Below are 20,397 nucleotides of genomic sequence, written 5' to 3'. Positions count from 1 at the left end.
ATGAAAGTGCTTCATTGCTTTGTATTGTGGAAGGTATTTATTTGAATTTAAAGTAGTTCTGCTCTCAGTGAGGTAGAAAATGCATGCAAAATTGTGTTGGTTTTCATTAATCTTCTGTCCCCTCAAAATCGTACATCAGCAATCTTAAAAAAAAAAAAGGCTGCCACACATACCTTCATTTTAAGTTTGCAGTTAGTTTGGTTATGTGCATTATTGTTATGGTATTCCTCCTTAATCTGCTGCTCCCTGTTGTGCTGGTGTTCCATTCCTCGTACATGCCCGTTGCTGCTCAGGAGCTGTGCCCTACTCTATCTACTAGGGAATGAGGATGCTTAACAAGTCTGTTTTCTATTCTTGGTCTGGATACATGTTTGAACTCAAACCTTCCTAGTTTACCACACCTTATTCTCTATGGGGTGTAGTTCTTGGTCTCCAAACTACTTTTTAGTGATACAGATACAGTTATTTTTGCAAAGGTTTGAGCATAAGAGGACTTGATGTATTTTTTGGGAAGTTGAAAACATGAAATAGAAAACCAGCTGTCAACATTAGAAAGGTACCAAGAAGTACTGAGTGTAATTATTTCTTTATTCATATTTTTGCAGATTCTGGTCCAAAATCAGAGTTTTGTTTAAGGCAAACTTGAACAGATGATGCGACTTTAATCTAGTGTGACTTGCCTGCATGTATTTTCAAGTGCTCAAAGGGAATTCACATTTGATTATTTGCACCATAGTGCACTCCATAAAATATTCATGGAAGTGTCACTTTTCCATAGGTGGCACTCCAGGGCAAAGACAGGGACTTTGGACATCTTTAAAGTAATAAGTATGAAATGCAAGTTGAAAAAAACATATGCTGTTTGGTACTGGTGTCCTGCAGCAACTGACAAATCATTTTTAGACCAGCAAAAAATGATTATACCTGTATTGGTTTTGACAGGGGTGCAGAGTTTGCTAACTAAGGTTACTGTAAGAAGTTTCTGCAAATCAGAAGAGTGTGAGCATTTAAAAAGAATGACACATACTCTAAAACCACACTCTAGTTGCTGGACTATTACTATTTGGCATCTGTTCTCTTCAGATGCATATCTAGAGAAGTGATATACAGTCCAGTTGTGCAAAATGACCTGAACCCTGTAAAAGTTACGATGTAGCTTCGCTTGTGAGACTCCAGCCTTTTTCTGAATTTCCAGTTTGAAGTTGATGTGTTGATAGAGTAATCAACCTATTTGATTACAAACATGTTATTAATCCATGTTATAAATCCAGAGACAAATCTTAAATGCTTGCCTTCCTAATCAGGGTTGGATATTGGGAACAAAGCTAAGAATGTATGATGTATTGAAGAATGTGTTTGTATCTTGAATTTGATTGTGTACTTTACATCATATTTCAGATTTTTTTTTATGCACAGTATTATGGACATTTTGATATATAGCTCTAAAAGGTGTTTTGCGAACATGAATAACTCATATATTCACTGTGTTAGAAAACAACTTTGTATACTAGCAATTTCCAAACTGAACTTTCATGTTTTTTATAGTACAGCACTAAACAGGAAGTTTAGTAAATCTGTTTTAAATTTCACAATTAAGAATTCTGTTAACATCTAAAATAAAAATGTAGGATTTTTCATGGCAATTTCAAGGAGGGAAATTGAGGAGACAGTTCCTTTTTTTTATAAAGCAGCATTTATTTTTAAATGTTGATTCTTAAGTTTTCATTTTTCTGAAGTGCTTAGCCTTACCAATTTTGCCTTCATAGGTGTCTTTGAGGTCCTCAAACTGATGCACGAGTTGGGTGTGGAACTTGATGCAGAAACATACACAGACTATGTTTTTAAAAATTTTGCTGATAGTGAAACTGCTCGTGCCCAGCTGAAGGTGAGTTTACATTTAAAAATTGTAAAAGTGACTATTGCATGGCTTATTATTCTGTGTTCTCTGTGGAGGCTTTAGGTCACAGTAGCACTCTAAACATGAACCTGGTATGATGAAGCCTGGTCAGAATAGTTACTTTTCAAACAGTCGTTGCACTGATTCGGTTTGTTTACCATATCTTTCTCCTGCTGCTTTTCTTTTTTTTCTTTAGAGCTAACCAAAATATTTTACTCCAGACCTAGTAGCTTTCTGTTTCCTGAAGTGGAAAGCTAAATAAATGATAATGCCCTTTTTTTTAAACTGGGGATTGGAAGTATTACAGTTGTTTCTGGTGGATGTTTTTTTTTCTTATTTGCTGAAGAATTGAGAATTGCAGACATAGTTTAAGTGTCCCAGTCTTTCTGCCTTTGATAACTTTGTCTCTTGCAGTTGATTTTAATACAAAATATTGATCAGTAGCAACTTATTTGGCCAACCATGTAGACTTCTGTAGAGCACCTTCTCAACAGCTATCAGTACAAGAATGCCAGTGTCCTTTGGGAAGAAAGCATTTAAAATGCAAAGTATCAAAACATCTTATCTGTGTGAAGTTCCAATGATTGATTGCTTTTTCTCTAGAAAAATGGCTGCCTGTTTGAAGGTGTTGGACTCCATGTAGCAGAAATAAGATGTGAAGCAACAAATGGAAGATTGGACAATGTTCTTTCTATATGTAAGTATTTCTCATGTTGCATGTTACTTTGTACTCAGCAGCAGTGTTGATTGGTTGTAGGCTAAGAGATTTACTTGCATTAGTATATGAGGTTTAAAGATACGTGGGAAATGAGCAAAGTTTCCCTCTGTGATGACATGTCAGACCGTTTAAAACTACCACTTCTGAACAATGTATCGTGGTTAAAATCTTCTGTGGTATTGAACCTGACCACAAGATTTACCTGTAGGTTATTTGCAAATAATATCTTTACTGTGCTTGTGATAGGAGCATCACACTCTTGTACTTGGAGAGGTTAAGGAAACGGTTTGTTTTGCACAATGACTGTCAAGTGGTCAGTGCTGGGATTGCATTTGTTTGCTGCATCAATTACAACAGAATGCTGGTCTAATGATATGGCTCTGAAGTACTACAGAATTATAATGAAAGAACCAGCTTTAAAGAACTGATTGGCACTGACACTAACCCAGGGGTGTTCTGCTGATCTGCTGGTCATGGAAGTTCTGTGTGTAAATGTGATTTGTTAATTAGGCATTGAAGTTGTAGCAGCATGTTTAAGACTGTTGTGATTCTCAGTGCTTGCAAAAGTTAATTTATGTCATCAACTGAATGTATGGCATGGGATGATTTACTTGGTTAAGTAGGAATATATGATTCGCTTCAAAATTTAAATAATACAGTTTTTATTTGCCTTCTGTACTGAGATGTTAATAAAATATCTAAATTTGGGCTAAATTCTGATACAGAAGGATCTCTTTGTAAACAACAGTTTTATGTGTCAAGGATCAGGGAAAAGCTTAAGCAGTCTTTTGCTGCAGTTGACATGAACTGTTATATTTAACAAATATAGAAATAAGTGGTCTATACATCATGATTCTGCAAAGCCATTGTGTTGCAAATGAAAAAGTTGAGTAGTTACTAATCAGTGATTTAATTTTGATATTGGAGATTTATTGATTAGTGAATCTTTAACATTCACCTTACATTTTGCCACTATTTTTTTTAATTACAAAACAAAAAGCATAAACCCAACCATTGACCATAAAAAAACTGAGCACCTAAAAATAACTTGGAATTTTATTTTAAAGGACAACTTTATTAAGAGCAATGAAATTTCTTCCGGAAGCTGAAATAGTTTGAGATTTGGTTTTTTTTTTTCCTGAAAAAGTAGACCCACCACTGCACACTCATTTTGGTTTACTGAAATAGTCAGGTTTTGATGTGTTCTAAGACAAATACCTGGTATAGGGTAAATATATATGATATCAAAAGTACAATACAGGCTACTGTGCTACTACTACATATAGTAGTGTGCATTCTGCCTTACTGTCATGAAGTTTGTATCACATAATATGTTGTTTAGCTATTGTCTGTGAGTTGAATTTAAATCTTGTAGTGGTATTTCTGTTTACAAAGACTAGGGTTAATAATTCATGAAGACGTATCAAATTTCTTTGAACTTGAGCTTTAAAGGAAGGTACTCCGTAAATAGTTTACCAAGCTGAAATGAATGCTAGTAAATCTAATTAGCACCTATGTGATGATAAGGCACAGATATTAAACAGCTGATTTTTTTGTTTGGTGTGGTTTGTTGTTTTTGTTTTTTTTTTTTTACTTCTCTCCTTTTGCAGTATTACAAAGAGGGAAAAATAGATGCAGCATGGAAAATAGTTTGAGATGGTCTCATCAGTGTAGTCAGGAGACGAAGGCTGGTTATTAATGCTGGCTGCTATCTAGGTGTATTGATTCAGCTTCTCATGCCCTATAATGTATAGATTTCTGCTACTGACAAGATGAAAACTGTGAAGCATCAGCTGAGGAATCTGGACGCATAAGGCAGCGTACATGAGAGCCGCTTTTTCCCTTTATCATGCCATTCCATTCCACTTCATTGTCAGCCCCTTGATTTTCTCAGACTTGTTTGTTGCTAAGGAAACCAGGTTGCCGATTGTCAGCAGCAGCTGAGCATACTAAGATGCTTTTCTGCTTGTCTTTTTACGAGCAAAAAGTTTAATATACTGGATGGGAATTTCTGCTGAAGGTGTCTTGAAACCAACTTTACCTGAGATTTTCAAACAAAATAAATGTTCCAATGTTTAAAACTTTTGATTTTCTACATGTCTGGAGTTAGACTAAGGAAGTGGTTTTAGCATGTCGTTCCTGCCTTTTACTTTCCGTGTTTCTTTAGAGCTGGTGCTTTTATTTTGGTTCTCTCCTACTGTGTACAATATTGCAACCCTTGCTGAAATGGCCCTGTGCATTCAGGTTTTTACAGCAGTTAATTCCATTGTGATGCTGAAGTGAGATGATAATAACTTCATAGAGGACATAAATGCACCTACTACTGTATTTTTTTTCTTTGCTTGTCTAAAGTGCTGGAAGGAGAGACAGCAATTCTAGAGGAAGAAGGTAGAATGATTTGAAATATTTAGCCAAGAAGTGATGTAAAGATGAGGACATAAGGCATAACTGTAAATGACCTCTCAGGGACATCTAATTTTAATTGATTTTGCAAAAGTTTCCTATGTGTTCAAATATTACTGTAAATATTAACATTTAGAACTGTGTATTTTTCTCTTTTTATCCCCTTAGGTGTAATTTATTTCAGTGGATAGCACTTTAAATGGAACTACTTTTTCTTTCTTGTCAGGCCATTTACACTAGCAGAAGCAAACATCTAAGAAAGTGTTGTGCCATTGTTTTTGGTTTGGTGGTTTGGTTTTTTTTTGTTATTGTTTTTTTGGTGGTATTTTATTATTTAAAAAAAATAGAAGGCAAAATTGTGAAACCTATGTTAAGGCAGGTATTCAGTCTGAAACAATTAACAAACCATTTACCTCCAGTGGATCTTTTTTTGTTCCAGCACTAATATCCCAAGTTTTCTTCGTTAGGATTGTTTGAGGTTTGTTTTGCTTTTTGGAATTGGTCTTCTCGTTTTTTGCAGATAAAGACGCTTAGCTCGGTAAATAATTCATATAAAACATAATGTATTAACTATGGACATTAAAGGCAAAAAATCTCTCTCTAAATACTTGATCCCTTTTGAAATGGAGCAGATTTAGAGCTGATAAAACCAGAACAGTTTCAAATACCTTGGTATTTAAATTTTGGTTTATAAATGTTTGTCAACATTTACTAAACTAACAAAAATAGTTTTTCTAATAACAGACTGTTTACATGACCTACTGAGTTGTTGCAGTTCAGGGATTTTTTTTTTTTACGATGACTGTTAAGAAACATTTCTTTCATTTACAGTGTCTTCAGCAAGCACACCTCCTGTTGATTGTCGTCTGTTTAGAAACAGTCTCATCTCGGGTTTCAAAAGGTAAGGTTGCTATGTGAATACCTTTTTTTTTTGTTGTTGTTGTTGTCTCCCTGTAGCAAAATTCCCTCTCTTTTTTGTCTAGTTGAGCACAAGTCTGTTCGGTCTTTTGGCCCCCACTCCATGTTTGAAAATTTATAAGTAGCATTCCAGAAGTAGCTGGGGATATTGTTGTTTCTCCCTACTTTCCTCATTTTCCTTGCCTCTGCTATAGATGAGCATACATTTAAAGCATTATCTATAGTAGATTGAAAAGAACTTCACTTTTCTTGTTTGTTCTGTGATATTTACCAGTGTATAAACATTTGGGAGTTTATTCACTTTTTTGTTTATAAACAGCTATGCTAATCTGAGATTTCCCTAAAGATTATCACTATTAAGCAGTAAAGTAATGGGTCGCTTAATGAAGGCTAAATACCAGTAGGAGCCTAGCATATTCTGCTACATCAGCTATCTTTCTGTGCCCTCTGGGTTAATATGACTCATGAATGCTCACATGTAACACCTGGTCTTGTGCTACATTGCCAGGACTTCATATTCACAGCCATATGGTCCCATTTTGCAAGGAGGGTTCCTTGCTAACTTGCAAGGTTGTCTTAAGCTTATGCAAGTACCTGTGAATTAGCAGGCATTTCTGTCATGCACTGGGGCATTTGCCCCAGCCAGACATTTAGGACTCTGAATAAGAGTTTTTTTCAGCATACCTACACCATGGGGAACCAGGGAGGTAACTTATTAATACTCAGGACCAGGGTTTGAAGGCTGATTTTGTTCACTAAGTTATTTTCTAAAAGTTTGCGATCAGTATGAGTTAGAACTATGTTTAGGTTGGATAATAGTGAAACATAATAGGTGAACATGATCAAAATAATTTCCTAGTAAATTGTGTCTTCTATCTAGCTGATCCTGCTCTACTGTGGGAAAAGGAGAGGAAAAAGCAAACCAGTGTTGAAATTTGGTTTGTTAACTAGGCCCTAGCTGACTGACATCTGAGGGATAAGTAAAAAAATGTGTTAGGTGCAACAGGGGTATTTTGCTATTCCTTCTAGCAGTCAGTCCCAGAATCATCCGTTTCAGATGTATTAATTAAAGTAACAGATATTTGTAACACGTTTTCTTTCTGTAAGAGTAGGTATACAGTTGAAGCAGTTTTTGCACTGGAAAGGAAACCGTGGCAATATTTACCACACACAGCCAACCCTAGCGTGAAATACCCCTTCCACTGGGGAACTGTACAGGTGTTCAGAATCTTGGAAATGTTACCATCTTGCTAGGAAAATAGTTGCTAAAAGTCACAGTCTTCTCAAGTGAAACATTTATTCCCCTCATCATGGACACAGTTCCTACTAGTGTGATTTCAATAGTTATTGGGCATCTGGGCTAAAATCTCAGAATTCTGACAGAAATAGAGGTTGAGGGTGTTTTGGTGGGATTTTTTTTTTTGGGGGGTAGTTTTTTCCTTTTTACTCAAGCTTTCCTTGCCACTTGTAAGTGTGGCATAAGTTTTGGTTTATTTCTGTAATATTCCTCTTTTGTGAGCCTTTATTGCTGCCTAGCTTCAGAAGCTATGTACAAAGTTGACTCTCCCCAAATTTCACCCATACACTCTTTCTGAAAGCATGGCAACTCATGTTTCATTTCATGTTTTAAACCTAATGCTGCTTTTAAACTAGAACAACCTGAACATGAAACCTGAGGGTATGATAGGATAGAAGAGAAGTGTATTTGTACCTTTTGTAAAAGCCACAGCAAAATGTTATGGCTAAACACAGGTTTTGAGTGTTCAAGTGAGCAGAGTTTAGGACTGGCGTACCAAAGTACAGGGTAGCGACACCAAGGACACATGAACAATGTCTGTGGCAGACTAGTTTATGGATTTCTGTTGAAACTGCTCTTCTCTAGTAACTGCTTCAAAGTATTCCCATTCTATTTGCCTGATGTACCATTACTATTTCAGAGTCAAGTACTTTAGGAAATTGATGCATTTGATATCTGCAGTTCATTGTCATGCTGTCAGTGGTGGAGTGAGTTCATCCAACAAAGCTTAACTAACCTCACAGATGACATTTTCTTCTCTCTGTCTCTGTTGGACCTACATTTGACTCATTTTCAAATACAAGTAGCAGTTGCACAAAAGGAATATACGTTTCAAAGGCTTGAACCTCCTAACTAAAATCCTAAACTTCTATGAATACTTTCAAATTTCTGTGCCTCTGTTCAGACTGACATCTTATTTTCCTCTTATGAGAATTATAGGAAGATAAAATTAGGTCATAAGGTTTTGTTCTCTTGTCTGTGTTAATGCTGTTTTATAGTTGCCAAAAAGTTATAGTTCTTGAAAAGTTACAGCTTCTAGTGAGAATTTTGATGTTCTACAAATTATAGGAATATGTCAGGATTTTTATACTTCAGAGAATTGGTTTTACATTAAGATGTCAGGGTTCTATACTTTCGTGAACTGGTTGATGTATGATTTTTGGTTGTAAGTTCATGATGTACAGAGAAGTGTTCTTCACCAAGTTCTTTTCTATGAAGGGAAAATTTTGTTTGGTTTTCTACTTTTAAAAATATTATCTGTTTATCTCAACTATAATGAATATTATATATTCAGAGATTTTATTATTTTCTTTTTTTTTGCGTAGTATAAATGCATTAATAGCTGCTTGGAGTTATTTTTGTTTATTAAAAATCTAATGCATGGGAGCCTAGACTTTTGCTCTAGCAAATTCCACATATTGAGCGTTTGCTATGTAAAGTGCAGTTTGTTTGAGTAAAGTTTATTTTCTTGAAATGCTGCATAGAATGAAGTATAAAATAAAAAAGTACAAGTAGGATATGTTAAGAAATGGACTAAAAATAAAACTAAACCATATTCTTTCTAGTCTTAAGTGGTCTGTTCAGAATGTTGCATTATTTTAAGTTTTTTAGCAGAAATTATGACCATATGCAATATAGTAAAAAGTCCAATACTCTGTACAAAATTAGTTTAAATGGAATGTGGCCACTACTGTATTTCAATTTTATCTAAATAATAAAATCCTCAGTGTTAATGTTCTATGTTGTTTTAAAGAAAGATACAAGCATAAAATCATTTTGATGCTTTTAATTTGTTATCCTTTGCTGCCCTCTTCAGCTCAGATGATGTACATCTTTGGAGTAAGGTAAGTGGAGATAAAACTGTAAATAAAATTCAGATTCTTTAGGCACTGCATGTTTTTGGTGCATTACTGTAAATCTGAATTCTGAGCCTGATAATTGTAGACCTGATTAATTTGAGCAAGACTTCTGTTAGTGGCAGATTGTACAAGTGTATGAAATTGAGGTTTCAACTTGGACAGTTAAGTATAATTGTGAAAAATCAAATGTGGTGTTACCATGTCAAGTAGCTTATGCTACTGCAATTTTTAGATCAATGTTGTTACAGCTGAAGATAGTTGTAGCTTCTGGAACAAGGTCTGCCATGGTTGTGCTGTCTGACATTAATTCACTTTCCTGCCCTCCCTAAACTTACTTCCTATTCCCCCCCCTAGTACTAATAAAATAGGAAGGCACAATTAGTTTTTAAAGTTTCGGTCATATAACCTAAAACACTGAAATCAACTGAATGAAATCAAGGGGAAATTACTAATCATCTTGCCATCCCTGGTATGGGCTACATTAGAAAAATGCTGCAACATAACTTGGTCAATAAATTTTGCAGAACGTTAGAATAGATGTTGGCACATACTGACTGGAATGTGGTTACAGAGGTTGGGAAGGGACGCATTGTGCTTTTTGTTTTTATTCTTCAGTACTGTTACTGCTGACTAATGAAAGGATATTTTAGATTTTACAAAGAAATCTTGGAGTAAAATGGAACTTGGCATTTGGAATGTCACTGATTACTGATTTATATAAAATCAGTCCAGGGTTTTTTACATTTTTCTGCCGTTTACTGTTGTGTGATGATTCTGGTGAGAGGGTGTTTTTGTTCTCTGCCTCTCTCCTTTTGTTTTTTGCATAAAAAAACCCCCAAAGAAACAGAGGGCAGGGAAAATAAAAAAGGGGATCTCTCTTGCTCCCATTACGAAAATAATTTTGAAGGACAGTCAGAGAACTGAATAATGTTGGTCTGCGTATGAAATAATAACTAGAGTTACTTCCTCTTCTTCTCAATGGAAGAAAGATAAATTTTGTTGTCTTCACTAAATTTAAGAGTTAAAATGTGCATTGAACTTCTAAAATAAGAAATGCTAACTTGGGAAATAATAGATACTTAGCATTAGAAATAATATCACACATTAATTTTTTTCTATATTCCATCCCTTTCAGTATTCTGAGATTTGATTCAAAAGAACTGTGTTATGACTTCCTTGGATTTTATTGTAGTGTGTGTTCGTTTGTCGTAGGAAGATGAGGGCAAAAGGGCAGATGAAAACTGTAGTTTAACAGTGCACTGTGTCCATGTTGTTGATAGAATGAAAAGTAATAGATAAGTTATTCAGTAGCATGTTTGATACTTTATGGCTTTATTTATCCGTTTTCATGAACAATTGAAGTTGAGAATTCCTTTTCTTTTGTAATTACTTAAAACACAGCACTTTGGCAGTGAGAGTGCATCTCCCTCTAACTTCTTTGAGATTGCATTCTAGAATTATGGCAGATAAAACGAATATTCTTGAAACACAATTTCACTTTCTAACTGAAGATTTAAATAATTAAAATGATTTAATTTCCTTAAGAACAGTCAAATGGATTTTTAAAGGGATGTTGTTTAGGTTAAAGTATTTGGAGGTAGGATGTGGGGGCTTTTAAGTAAATGCTTCTTTTTCTTCAGAGGAAGTAAAATCTGTGTATTTCTTTAGTTTGTATGAAGGATAAAATGTGCGCTAAATGTAACTGAATGCAATTAATTTTTATAGCTGCATATTTTGTCATGCAAAATTGCACTTATTTACAACAGCTGTACTAGTTACCTTAATTCTAGCAGAGCATGATAAATGGTGTTCCTTTGTTTTTTATGTATTTGCTTCTTTCAAATTTTAAAAAAGCTTTATGGGCCAGTTTCAGCCTTTCAATAAATTGAAACATAATTGTAGCATCTCCAGGAGTGACACTGGTTAATATTTTCTTTAAGCAGTGTCTTATGATAGGTAACTTTCTGTAGAATGATATATAAACAGAATACTAGAGTGTCTCTGTCTTAATGCCATACCACAGAAAGCATTTCTCTTTGCAATATTTTTTCAAGAAAAACCTATTATTTACAAAAAAACCCTTTGTATTTCTTAGGGAATGACTATGATGTGGTAAAGAATAATACTTTAACAGAGAAATGCTTTATTATTTTGAGAATTCAATTTCAGATACTATTTGTCCTTGCTTGCTTCTTTTGGCTGCAATGTACGATTATTCTGTCTCACCAGATAACAGAACTGTTGTACAAGGATGAACGTTATTGCCTGACGCCTCCAGGACCTACTGGTAGAGTTTCAATTTCTATGATTGTAACTTATCCACAAATCCGTTCTTCTGTGTAATGATGGGTTTGAGGGATTACAACAGTAAACACTGATTGCTTCTTTTTGAAAGTGAAATTTGAAAACATGTTGGGTAAAATCCTGATTCAAATAATCAGAGCATATTTTGTGAGATCCGTGAGATATATATATTTTTTTTTTAGAATTATAAACAAATCTTGCTGATAACAATTTATTTTTCTAAATGTATAGTCCAAAATGGAGATTTAGAATGAATACAGTATCAATGCTTAAATACTTTTAAAAAAAGATTAGAAAATGCAGTCTTTCAATCTGGTTTTACTTTTAGTAGCTCTTTTGATTTTGTGAAACAAAATGTTACTTAATATCCCAGTTCTTCTACTTTGAAATAAGTATACCTTTTTTGGTATGATGTGGGGTTTTTTTTCAGAAAAGCTAGGGTTTTCCACCCCCCCCTTTCAGAGCCAGAGGGGCACGGGGGTATGGGGACAGCTAACCTTTGAGAAGGCAATACTTGATGTTCTTCCTGTTCTTGGCTACAGGACCCCATATATTTTTTCACTTGCTAGACAAGTAACTTAGCACTATTTGCTGAAATCTGTTCGTCTAGATTTTCGTTGGCCAATAGGCCATTTCTTCAGTATTAGTTTATCTAATGGTTAAAGTATTTTTGTATGTTATTATATTAATATTACGATATTTAATGTATCTTGGTAATGGAATATAATGGATAAAATGTACAGAATAAATATGCAAAGTATTAGAAATCTGTTTTTTCTTTTGAGCGATGACAAAATATTTGTGGCAACTATTTGGGGTAGCAGGCAGGAAAGGGGGGGAAGGCCTTGGGCAGTACCACTTCTGTCACACAGTAGTGGAAAAAAATAGATTGAAGTAAGATTCTGTACTGAAAAGCTGTCACTAGGTCTGAAAATAATTAATATTCCTTTCACTCACCATTTAGATATGTGCTCCCAAACCACATAATCTCTATGCCTCAGTGATCATTGTTGCCATTTCAGAGCCTCTCATCAGGGTGACATCTCACACCAAAATGATTTCTTATAAATTAATCTTGATAACATGACAGTCTCGGTAATTTTAGTGGAATGCTTTCTCTTGTTTTTTTCCACAGAAGCTGTTGGCTATTTTCTTTATCACTTGATTGACAGCATGAGTGACTCAGAGGTACAGGCCAAGGAGGAGCGTTTGAGACAATACTTCCATCAGCTGAAGGAGATGGTACCATTTCATTTTTTGCTACATAATGCCTGTCCTGCCTGACATGTATCTATTAGGTTTGAAATTGCTGCTTTTAAGTACAACCAGACCACTTCTCAATGACATGCAAGAGCTGGAGACTTGAATTACGTCTGAGATAATTTCTGTTAGACAAATTTCAGTTTGGTTGTGTTTCAAAACTCATATAATTTTTTTCCCCACCTCTTGGTACAGAATATAGTTATCCCTACAAGCCACTACAGCGGCATTTGCAGACTGCTGGACTCCTCTCAAGTTCCTGAATTAATTAAGGTCTGTGGTTCTATAGCAATTGCTTTGAATCTAAAAAATCTGTGAATATATTCTCCTTTGCAAAATAAATAGCTTCATGCAGTGATTATATGTAAGCCTCTTTACCTTTCCGTGATTTTTTTCACTGTTGAAGCTGATTTCATTTCATATGTGAAAGGGATACATTTAATAAGTGCTTTTTCAAGTCAGTGTAATAATGCTGCAGAATACAGCTTTTTTAACATTGCTATTATATAATGATCTTGAATGTTTTTAGTACTATATACTTACTTAGAGATTGAACTTTTGGGGGAGATTAGTGATATTTTTGTTTTACTGCATTTTAGGATGCAAGGTTACTGTGTCATAAAAAATCCCTGTCTACCGATGACATTCCAGAAGTAAGTAAATTCACAGATAGCTATACTTGTTCTTACTGTAATAATACTGTTTGGATATGGGGTTTAGATGAAGTGTAATCGCTAGCTTTCAGATCATGGAAGTATATTAACGTTATTTAAATCTACCATTTGAAGTTCAGAGGTTACTTTCCAGAGTAGGAGTAAAGGCTGTCCAGATTTTCACATAGACCCAATACTTGACCTTGGAGTTGGCTGAGGTTTCGTGCCTCAGTTTCCCTGTCTGGTAAATATTTTTTGAAAGTTCTAGTTAGTTAAGGGTAGTGGTGTGAGGCTTAATTCATGCTTGTAAATTACAGTGATCCACTTGAGTGGCAGGAACCATATAAATCCATACTGCTTCTAATGGTGGAGTGCCAGGTCTTTACATCCCTGATCTGAGCAAAGTGGAGACGGAAAAAGAAACAGGCTTCTATTCCCTACTTCCCTGAACACAAAGAACTGAGTACGAGAGAAAGAGTAGTGTTGACCTTTGTAGATATGCGACTTAATGCTTTTTTTTTTTTTAGTGTATTCTGACTCAAATCTTCAATTAGTATGTACTATTTAAACAGATAAAAGCACCTTAAATGATTAAAAAATTTCTTCGAGTATGAAAGAAGAGGATTATTTTGTCTGTCTTTTATTAAAGTGATCCGACAAGTTGTTCAGGGAGGGTGTTTTTGCAACTGACATTCTTTCTGTTACCTCCATTTAGAGTGCTAAATCTGACGTGTCTGCTTTGGAGAAGAAACTAGAAAAGCGAAAAGCTGAAAACCAGCCTATTACAGATGTCTTGAAACAACTCATACATGCTCTTTGTGAAGAAGAGGTATCTTAAGCAATGCAGAGATAATTGGAAACACATAGCTATATTTTTAAAGGGACATAAATGACTGTATTATGGAAAGACATAGTTAAGCAAAGACAAGTGCAGTGCTTGAGGTTTCATGGTTTGATGCTTATAAATCAAACATAAGTGCAAAAAGCAATTAAATCAAAAGGTTAACTAATTTCAGCAACACCTTGAATGGCATGTTTTGGGGTTGCTGAAGTTTGTTTACAATAATCTGCAAAGTGAATGATAGTAACAGCTGTGATAGGTTTATCATACATGCCAAATGTCCTTTCAAGCCATGGCTCCGGTCTCTTATATCTAGATTGTCAAGCAACTGATACATGCACTAGTCATTTGCAATTCAAATATTACTAGGTTGTTAATGCAGGGATTGAAATTCCATTTTCCTGCAGGAGGAAAGCTCTTCTGAGATAAAGGGTCCCTTGCCTTCATTCGGCAGGCGTCCAGCTGTAGTTTACATTCATTTAGTGTGTGTCTGTAATTTGTGGGGTATCACCGCACTTTTGTTCAGTTTCTTGTTCAGTATGATCCTGCCTATAAAGCTGTGGATATAGGAACAGTAACAGTCATGCAGATGATAGCACAATATTCTGTGTTGCTAAGAATGCAATTTAGAAAGAGTGATTCTCAGCTGTGTGTCTCTACCATTTTGCATATGAAATAAGTCTAGATGCAAACACCATTGGAAGTTCAAAGTGGTCAAATGTATGAATAGGAATTTATAGAAAAATAAGCTTTCAATGGGATTATTAAGTAGTTTCTTATTCTTTAGAAAGTAGTTCTGTTATGTGTTTGACAGTGTACCAGGTGAAAATTGTTATGAATTTCAAGTAAATAAGAACTATTTTAGAATTTGGGTTGATAATTTTTATGGTCTCTGGATTAAAAAAAGTCTTACATTAAAACATGCCAGAAATATAAATGTAAAGCAAGAAAAATTGTAATCTCAAGCTTGTGTAAGAGGTGTCCTACAAAAATATTAATTTCTGCAAAATAACTTTCAATCTCAAAATTTGCTAAAGCATTACAGCACTGTGTTTTCATATGTGATCTTATACTACTAAAAGCACTAAAGCAGTCATGTAACTGTACACTGAATATATAAGAATCTTAATGTCAGATTGACTTTTCCTCTAGTTCACATCTTTGCTTTGTTCCTTTTTTAGAATATGCAAAAAGCCCTTGAAGTGAAAGCCAAATACGAACCGGACATGGTTGTCGGTGGCTATGCAGCCTTAATAAATTTGTGCTGTCGACATGATAATGTAGAAGAGGCAATGAACCTGAAAGAAAAAGTGTAAGTACACCGGCACTGAAACATGTCACAGAGATTTATGCTGATACACAGACCTTGTTGAATTAAGTAGGTTGAGTATTAACCCCCTCATCCATTTTTAATTAGTTTTCCCCACCAATGTATGTGCATTTAAAACAGTCATGGGTGTGGTTTTTTGAAACAAAAAATTTGCTTTGTATAATTGAACATTAGAAGCAGCTACTTTGTGTGGTCAGTAATTTTTTTTTAATTTATTTTGAAAAAGGAAGTTCGCTACGTAGGATGTGTTTTGTTTTTATTGTAAACATACGTCATGTCTGAATTGAAGTTTGGCTTCATTTAAGGGGGAAAAAGGTACCTGTATTGTGTGTTTGAAAGCACCAGGAATGTGTTTAGAATGCGCTACACCTATGTTGTTTTTAGAATAGCAGAGTTTGGGTAATGCCATTTTAAGACTGTCAGCAAGCATTCTGCTTTAAATTTTTATATTCTGAGCTTTGTATCTTGGCTGTAAAAGTTAGCTCCCAGCTAAAACATGCTATGCATGACTTATCCTGGAGCAAATTTTTACAGATGATCCTTCTATTTGCTTCTATCCTTTTTCCCGTGAAAGGCTCCTTTTGGTCTGATGCTACAGCGAATATAAAAAAAGTTACGTGCTACTTTCAGGTTCTCTCATCTGCGCCCACAAAATACTTGCTTTGGTTTTACGGTAGGTTAGCAGGCAGGTGCTATTACACCTTGCTAGTGTTTGAAATTATGTGAAATGATTGAGCTGTGAATGTCAAGAAATTTGCCACTCTGCAAATAACAGTAGTGTATTGATTTTGCCTGCACTACTGCTCTCACACAGTCACCGTAGTGAAACAACAGTGGAGGAATTAACTTTTAATACTTACAGAGAAAAGAAAACAAACACATAGCAGAAACTTCAAAATAGTGGCCTTTAACTTGTTACCATAGGTGAATAGTTTCGTTTTCTTTATAAATATTTCTTTATATAGAATGTAGCCTTGTTGCAGCCACATCGACTATGTTTTCTTCCCAGGCTTCTGAGAAATACCCTACTTTATGCAATAACTTCCAATTAATTAATTAAACAGTCTCTCTCCCTCTCAGAAACATAACCTTTGGATTTTTAGCATGGGAAGGTGTGTAGATAATTTTTGAGTCATGTTTTAATTGTGCATTTTTTAAATTCTATCAGATTTTTCCATTAAGTTTTATTATAATTTTAGCTCTCGGTGCTGTTGTCATGTTATATAGTTTTAAAAATACATCTTTAAGCTGAATCCATAAAACGTGAACCTCTTTTGATCCGATTCTTAATGTTTTAATTTCTAGCTTCCCTAAGAATTCACCTGTTGCTCTTGACACTGGAAAGTACATAGCACTGGTAGAAGTCTTAGAAAAGCATGGCAGAGTGGAAGGTAATCCATTTGCTTTCATTGTGTGTTTCTGCTATATAATAAAGGTATCTTGGCTCAAGAATAAAAATGTGAGTTGATATTAATGGTATATCATGTCCTGAAAAGTACTTGAACATTTTGCATACAAATTTGCATGTGAATTCAACCAGAGATGCTTGGACAGTGCAGGCCATTAGTTTTAATGGATTGGCAAGCTTGTCATTTACATTTGCACAGCTCAGTGCTTTTTGCATTTCTGCAGCTAGTTTTTATTAGCATTGCTGTTTGGATTGAGTTTGAAGATCATGACTTATGGCACAAATTGCGTATGTGCCTAGACTAATGGCTTTGTTTTTGCTTAAGAAGGTCTGAAGGCTGAACATAAAACCTATAAACATAACCTTCTCATAAGAGCCAAGTACTGCAACAAATCATTTAACTTTATAAAAAGTATATATTTTTCTGTTACTATTCTTTTATGTGTTTGTTATTGAATTTTAGATTTAATCTGCAAACTACCTGGAAATTTTGGCTTTTAATGAGTCTTTTGCAAACTGCCTATTTTGTATTTCTAGATGTTTGCATTAAGCTGTTAGCTCTTTAATTTCTGTCATGTAGTCTAATATAATTCTGTAGTTTACATGATTTGGTTGATCTTGAAAAGAACTGTAGACTGTCATCAACTTTAAAAGGTAATTCTGAATATTGAGTTCTATGATTTTGTAGAGGGCTTAACACCATAAAAGTGTGGTCCAAGCCTAGATACAAAATGTTATGGTTTTATGTAAAACACTATACAATAAAATAAACAAGCTTATGTAATTTTTTTCATGTAAGATCTTCCTTTGAAATTTGTCTTGGCCTCTTATTAAGCTTATTGTTAAAAAAAAAATAAATGAAACTGATGTTTTCCATATCATAATAAATCAGATCATGACCACCTCTACATTAAGCAGTTTGAAAAGATGAGCTTGCTTTTAGGAGCATAAATGTCCCTCAGAAAATAAAATAATTCATAAGTGTAGCCAAATGTAAAGTGGTCAAAACATTCTGTCTATTCGATAATTAAGAACATTATAAAACATGATAAAAATGCACTTATTCCGTATACCAAAATGTTTGTTTCTGCCTTACTAATGAAGCTTAATGAACCTAATGTTTTAACATGCAGTCTGTTAGAAAGCTTTCATTGGCTCTCCTTGGCTAATTAGTATCGACACAGCAAACAGGCCCTATCGGTATCAGACCATTAGTCTGGCTGTATATACAGTGTAAACATATCTTTATTATCTGGCCTCGTGACAAGCCATCTGCTGAAGAAACAATGGAGTGATTTAGCAGATGTTAGCATTGAACGATAAAAGCATCCATTTAGTAGAATCTTGCAGCTATAGGGCAGACTGTACGGGGTTATGTGGTGCAGAGTGGGCACACAGTTCCTATCTATAATTTGTAGTCAAAGTTGCAGCAAAATGATAAAACCATGCTATTGTGGATTTATAATTGTAGTCTCGTTTAGAAATGCAAGTAGTAATTAACTTGAAATCGGCATTATACACCAGAATTTACATTCCTGCTGGGTTTGAAATGCTGTTTTAATAGCAGTTTGTTTTCCCTACATGAAATTACCTAAGGGTCTTTTGTGTTGTTTCATTGTAGATGCTATTAACATTCTAACGGAGATGAAAGAGAAGGATGTTCCTATCTCAGGCAGAACAGTTGCATCTTTTTCCCGCATTCTTAATGCCGCTGCCATGCGAGGTGAAGTTGAAACAGTGAATCGGTTACACGAGACCATTGTGAACCTGGGCTTGGCAGAAAGTCCTGTCCTTCATTCCCCCCTGATTACCGTTCACCTTGAAAAGTAAGCTATGTTTGGGCTTCAGATGAAATAAGTTATGGTATTTATTTGTGTTATATGACCTGTGTGTGCTGCTCACATGCCTGTTTGGAAGTGCTCACGTGCGTAAGCGTGTACACGTGCACACACAACACTAAGAACAGTAGTGAATGAACATGTTTTCCTAATTTAGCTACGTCTGTTTTCATCAGGCAGACATCATGTGTGGGAACAACAGCTGTGTTTTATGGTCATATCAGAGATGAAGTGGCTATATTTTGGAATATGCTTATGAATTAGTTTGTTCTAAAGTCTGTTTGACAAGATAGCTATTCAGAGCATGATAGGTGTAGTCTCAGCTCTCGTGGTTAAGTGGTGTGTGTTTTCCCATCAAAACAGCATTATTTTGCTGTGCCTTCCAATATATCTCAGGTGGGTTGAAGGGTAGTTGTTGAACACTGAAATATTTTTAATTCACGTAATTCAAATAATTTGATATTATTGCCAATAGACTGCTATGTTGATGAATTTAAAATTCAAAGAACAAGCTGTCTGGCTTGTCTGTTATGCTTGGGAGGGTCTTGCCTATATATACTCTTAATACTATTTCTTAGAGAAAAGGAATTTTATACAGTCATTCTGTCAGGAAGTATCTGTAATTCCACGTGTTATGTTCCTTCACATAAATTTTCAGTATGAGGTGTAGAATATTTGAATTAATGTGCATATAAACTATATAACAATTTCTTATTAAAATTAAGCAAAGGGTCTCTTTTCACTTCCTTTACTGTATGTACAATCCTTTTATTATTCTTTTCTGTGTCACTTATGTAGTTCCTGGATTTTAAACTCTAGCAGCTGGAGTTGATTAATCAGTTTCTTGAGATTTGGTTCATGTAAATGAAATGTTATTTGTTTAAATATAATGCCTATGAAATGAGTGAGTTTTTCATAATATCATGTAAGTCAGCCATGTAGAGATTTCTTAGTTCTTGTAAGTACTCTGGGTATGCAAGGTCTGTGTAACATTTTCTGTATTGAAAATTCTTGTCAAGAAGATGTAACTCTTGGTAGATGAATGTGCATTCTCTTCTAAAATTAGTATTTTAGTATAGTGGTCAACAATTAAGAATATAGTGTACATCTTTTCAGTCAGCAACTCTGCCTTGGTTACATCAGAAGAAAAGGCAGATGTTTATGAAAATAATTTAACTGCAATCATATGTAACTAATGTGTCGCAAAAATATCTGATATGCTTTGCAGTGTGCAGTAAGAGCAGCTGCATTTTCCATAATTGCTTTATGTGCCTTGACATGCAAGCTGTACCTGGTGCTGCTTGGGTTCTTTGCACTTGAGAGGTAGTGTAGGATGATGTAGATAAAGATGTGATCATCTGTGGATGAAAAGCAGGACGACAATAAGTGTTATTTTAATTTAATTCTATGTTCTTTTGGATTATAAATGTTTGGTAAAACATTCTGAAAAGTTTCTTTTTTAACAAAGGCAGAGATTTTTGATGAGACTAGATTAATAAAGGAGGAAGTAGTTCCAGACTGTGGAATTGTGTGGCTGCAAGTCATTGGCACTCACCTGTATAACTCTTACTACATTTCATATATACAAATCCAGTGCAAAATAAGCTCATTTCCTGTGGGGTTTTTACTACCTTTTGGGTGGAGAGACTGATTCCTCTTCAATGGTAGACA

At 34.8% G+C, this 20,397-nt stretch overlaps 1 protein-coding gene across 1 annotated transcript in view; it reads left to right on the top strand.

The window, feature by feature from the left end:
* The window catches only part of LRPPRC (leucine rich pentatricopeptide repeat containing), a 76,857-nt gene that overhangs the window by 11,610 nt on the left and 44,850 nt on the right, over nucleotides 1–20,397 (top strand). The window contains exons 11-22 of the mRNA XM_008932906.3: nucleotides 1,767–1,885; nucleotides 2,501–2,594; nucleotides 5,850–5,919; nucleotides 9,050–9,077; nucleotides 11,322–11,379; nucleotides 12,532–12,638; nucleotides 12,852–12,929; nucleotides 13,256–13,309; nucleotides 14,025–14,138; nucleotides 15,332–15,462; nucleotides 16,786–16,871; nucleotides 18,510–18,714. Coding sequence (XP_008931154.1) covers nucleotides 1,767–1,885; nucleotides 2,501–2,594; nucleotides 5,850–5,919; nucleotides 9,050–9,077; nucleotides 11,322–11,379; nucleotides 12,532–12,638; nucleotides 12,852–12,929; nucleotides 13,256–13,309; nucleotides 14,025–14,138; nucleotides 15,332–15,462; nucleotides 16,786–16,871; nucleotides 18,510–18,714 — 1,144 coding nt within the window. The remainder of the gene's footprint in view (nucleotides 1–1,766; nucleotides 1,886–2,500; nucleotides 2,595–5,849; nucleotides 5,920–9,049; nucleotides 9,078–11,321; nucleotides 11,380–12,531; nucleotides 12,639–12,851; nucleotides 12,930–13,255; nucleotides 13,310–14,024; nucleotides 14,139–15,331; nucleotides 15,463–16,785; nucleotides 16,872–18,509; nucleotides 18,715–20,397) is intronic.

The sequence above is a fragment of the Manacus vitellinus genome, unplaced genomic scaffold, assembly GCF_001715985.3.
Source record: "Manacus vitellinus isolate BGI_N305 unplaced genomic scaffold, ASM171598v3 scaffold_8_pilon, whole genome shotgun sequence".
NCBI classification, from domain to species: Eukaryota; Metazoa; Chordata; class Aves; order Passeriformes; family Pipridae; genus Manacus; species Manacus vitellinus.
The sequence above is the reverse complement of the archived record's forward strand: the minus strand, read 5'-3'. Positions and strand labels throughout refer to the sequence as shown.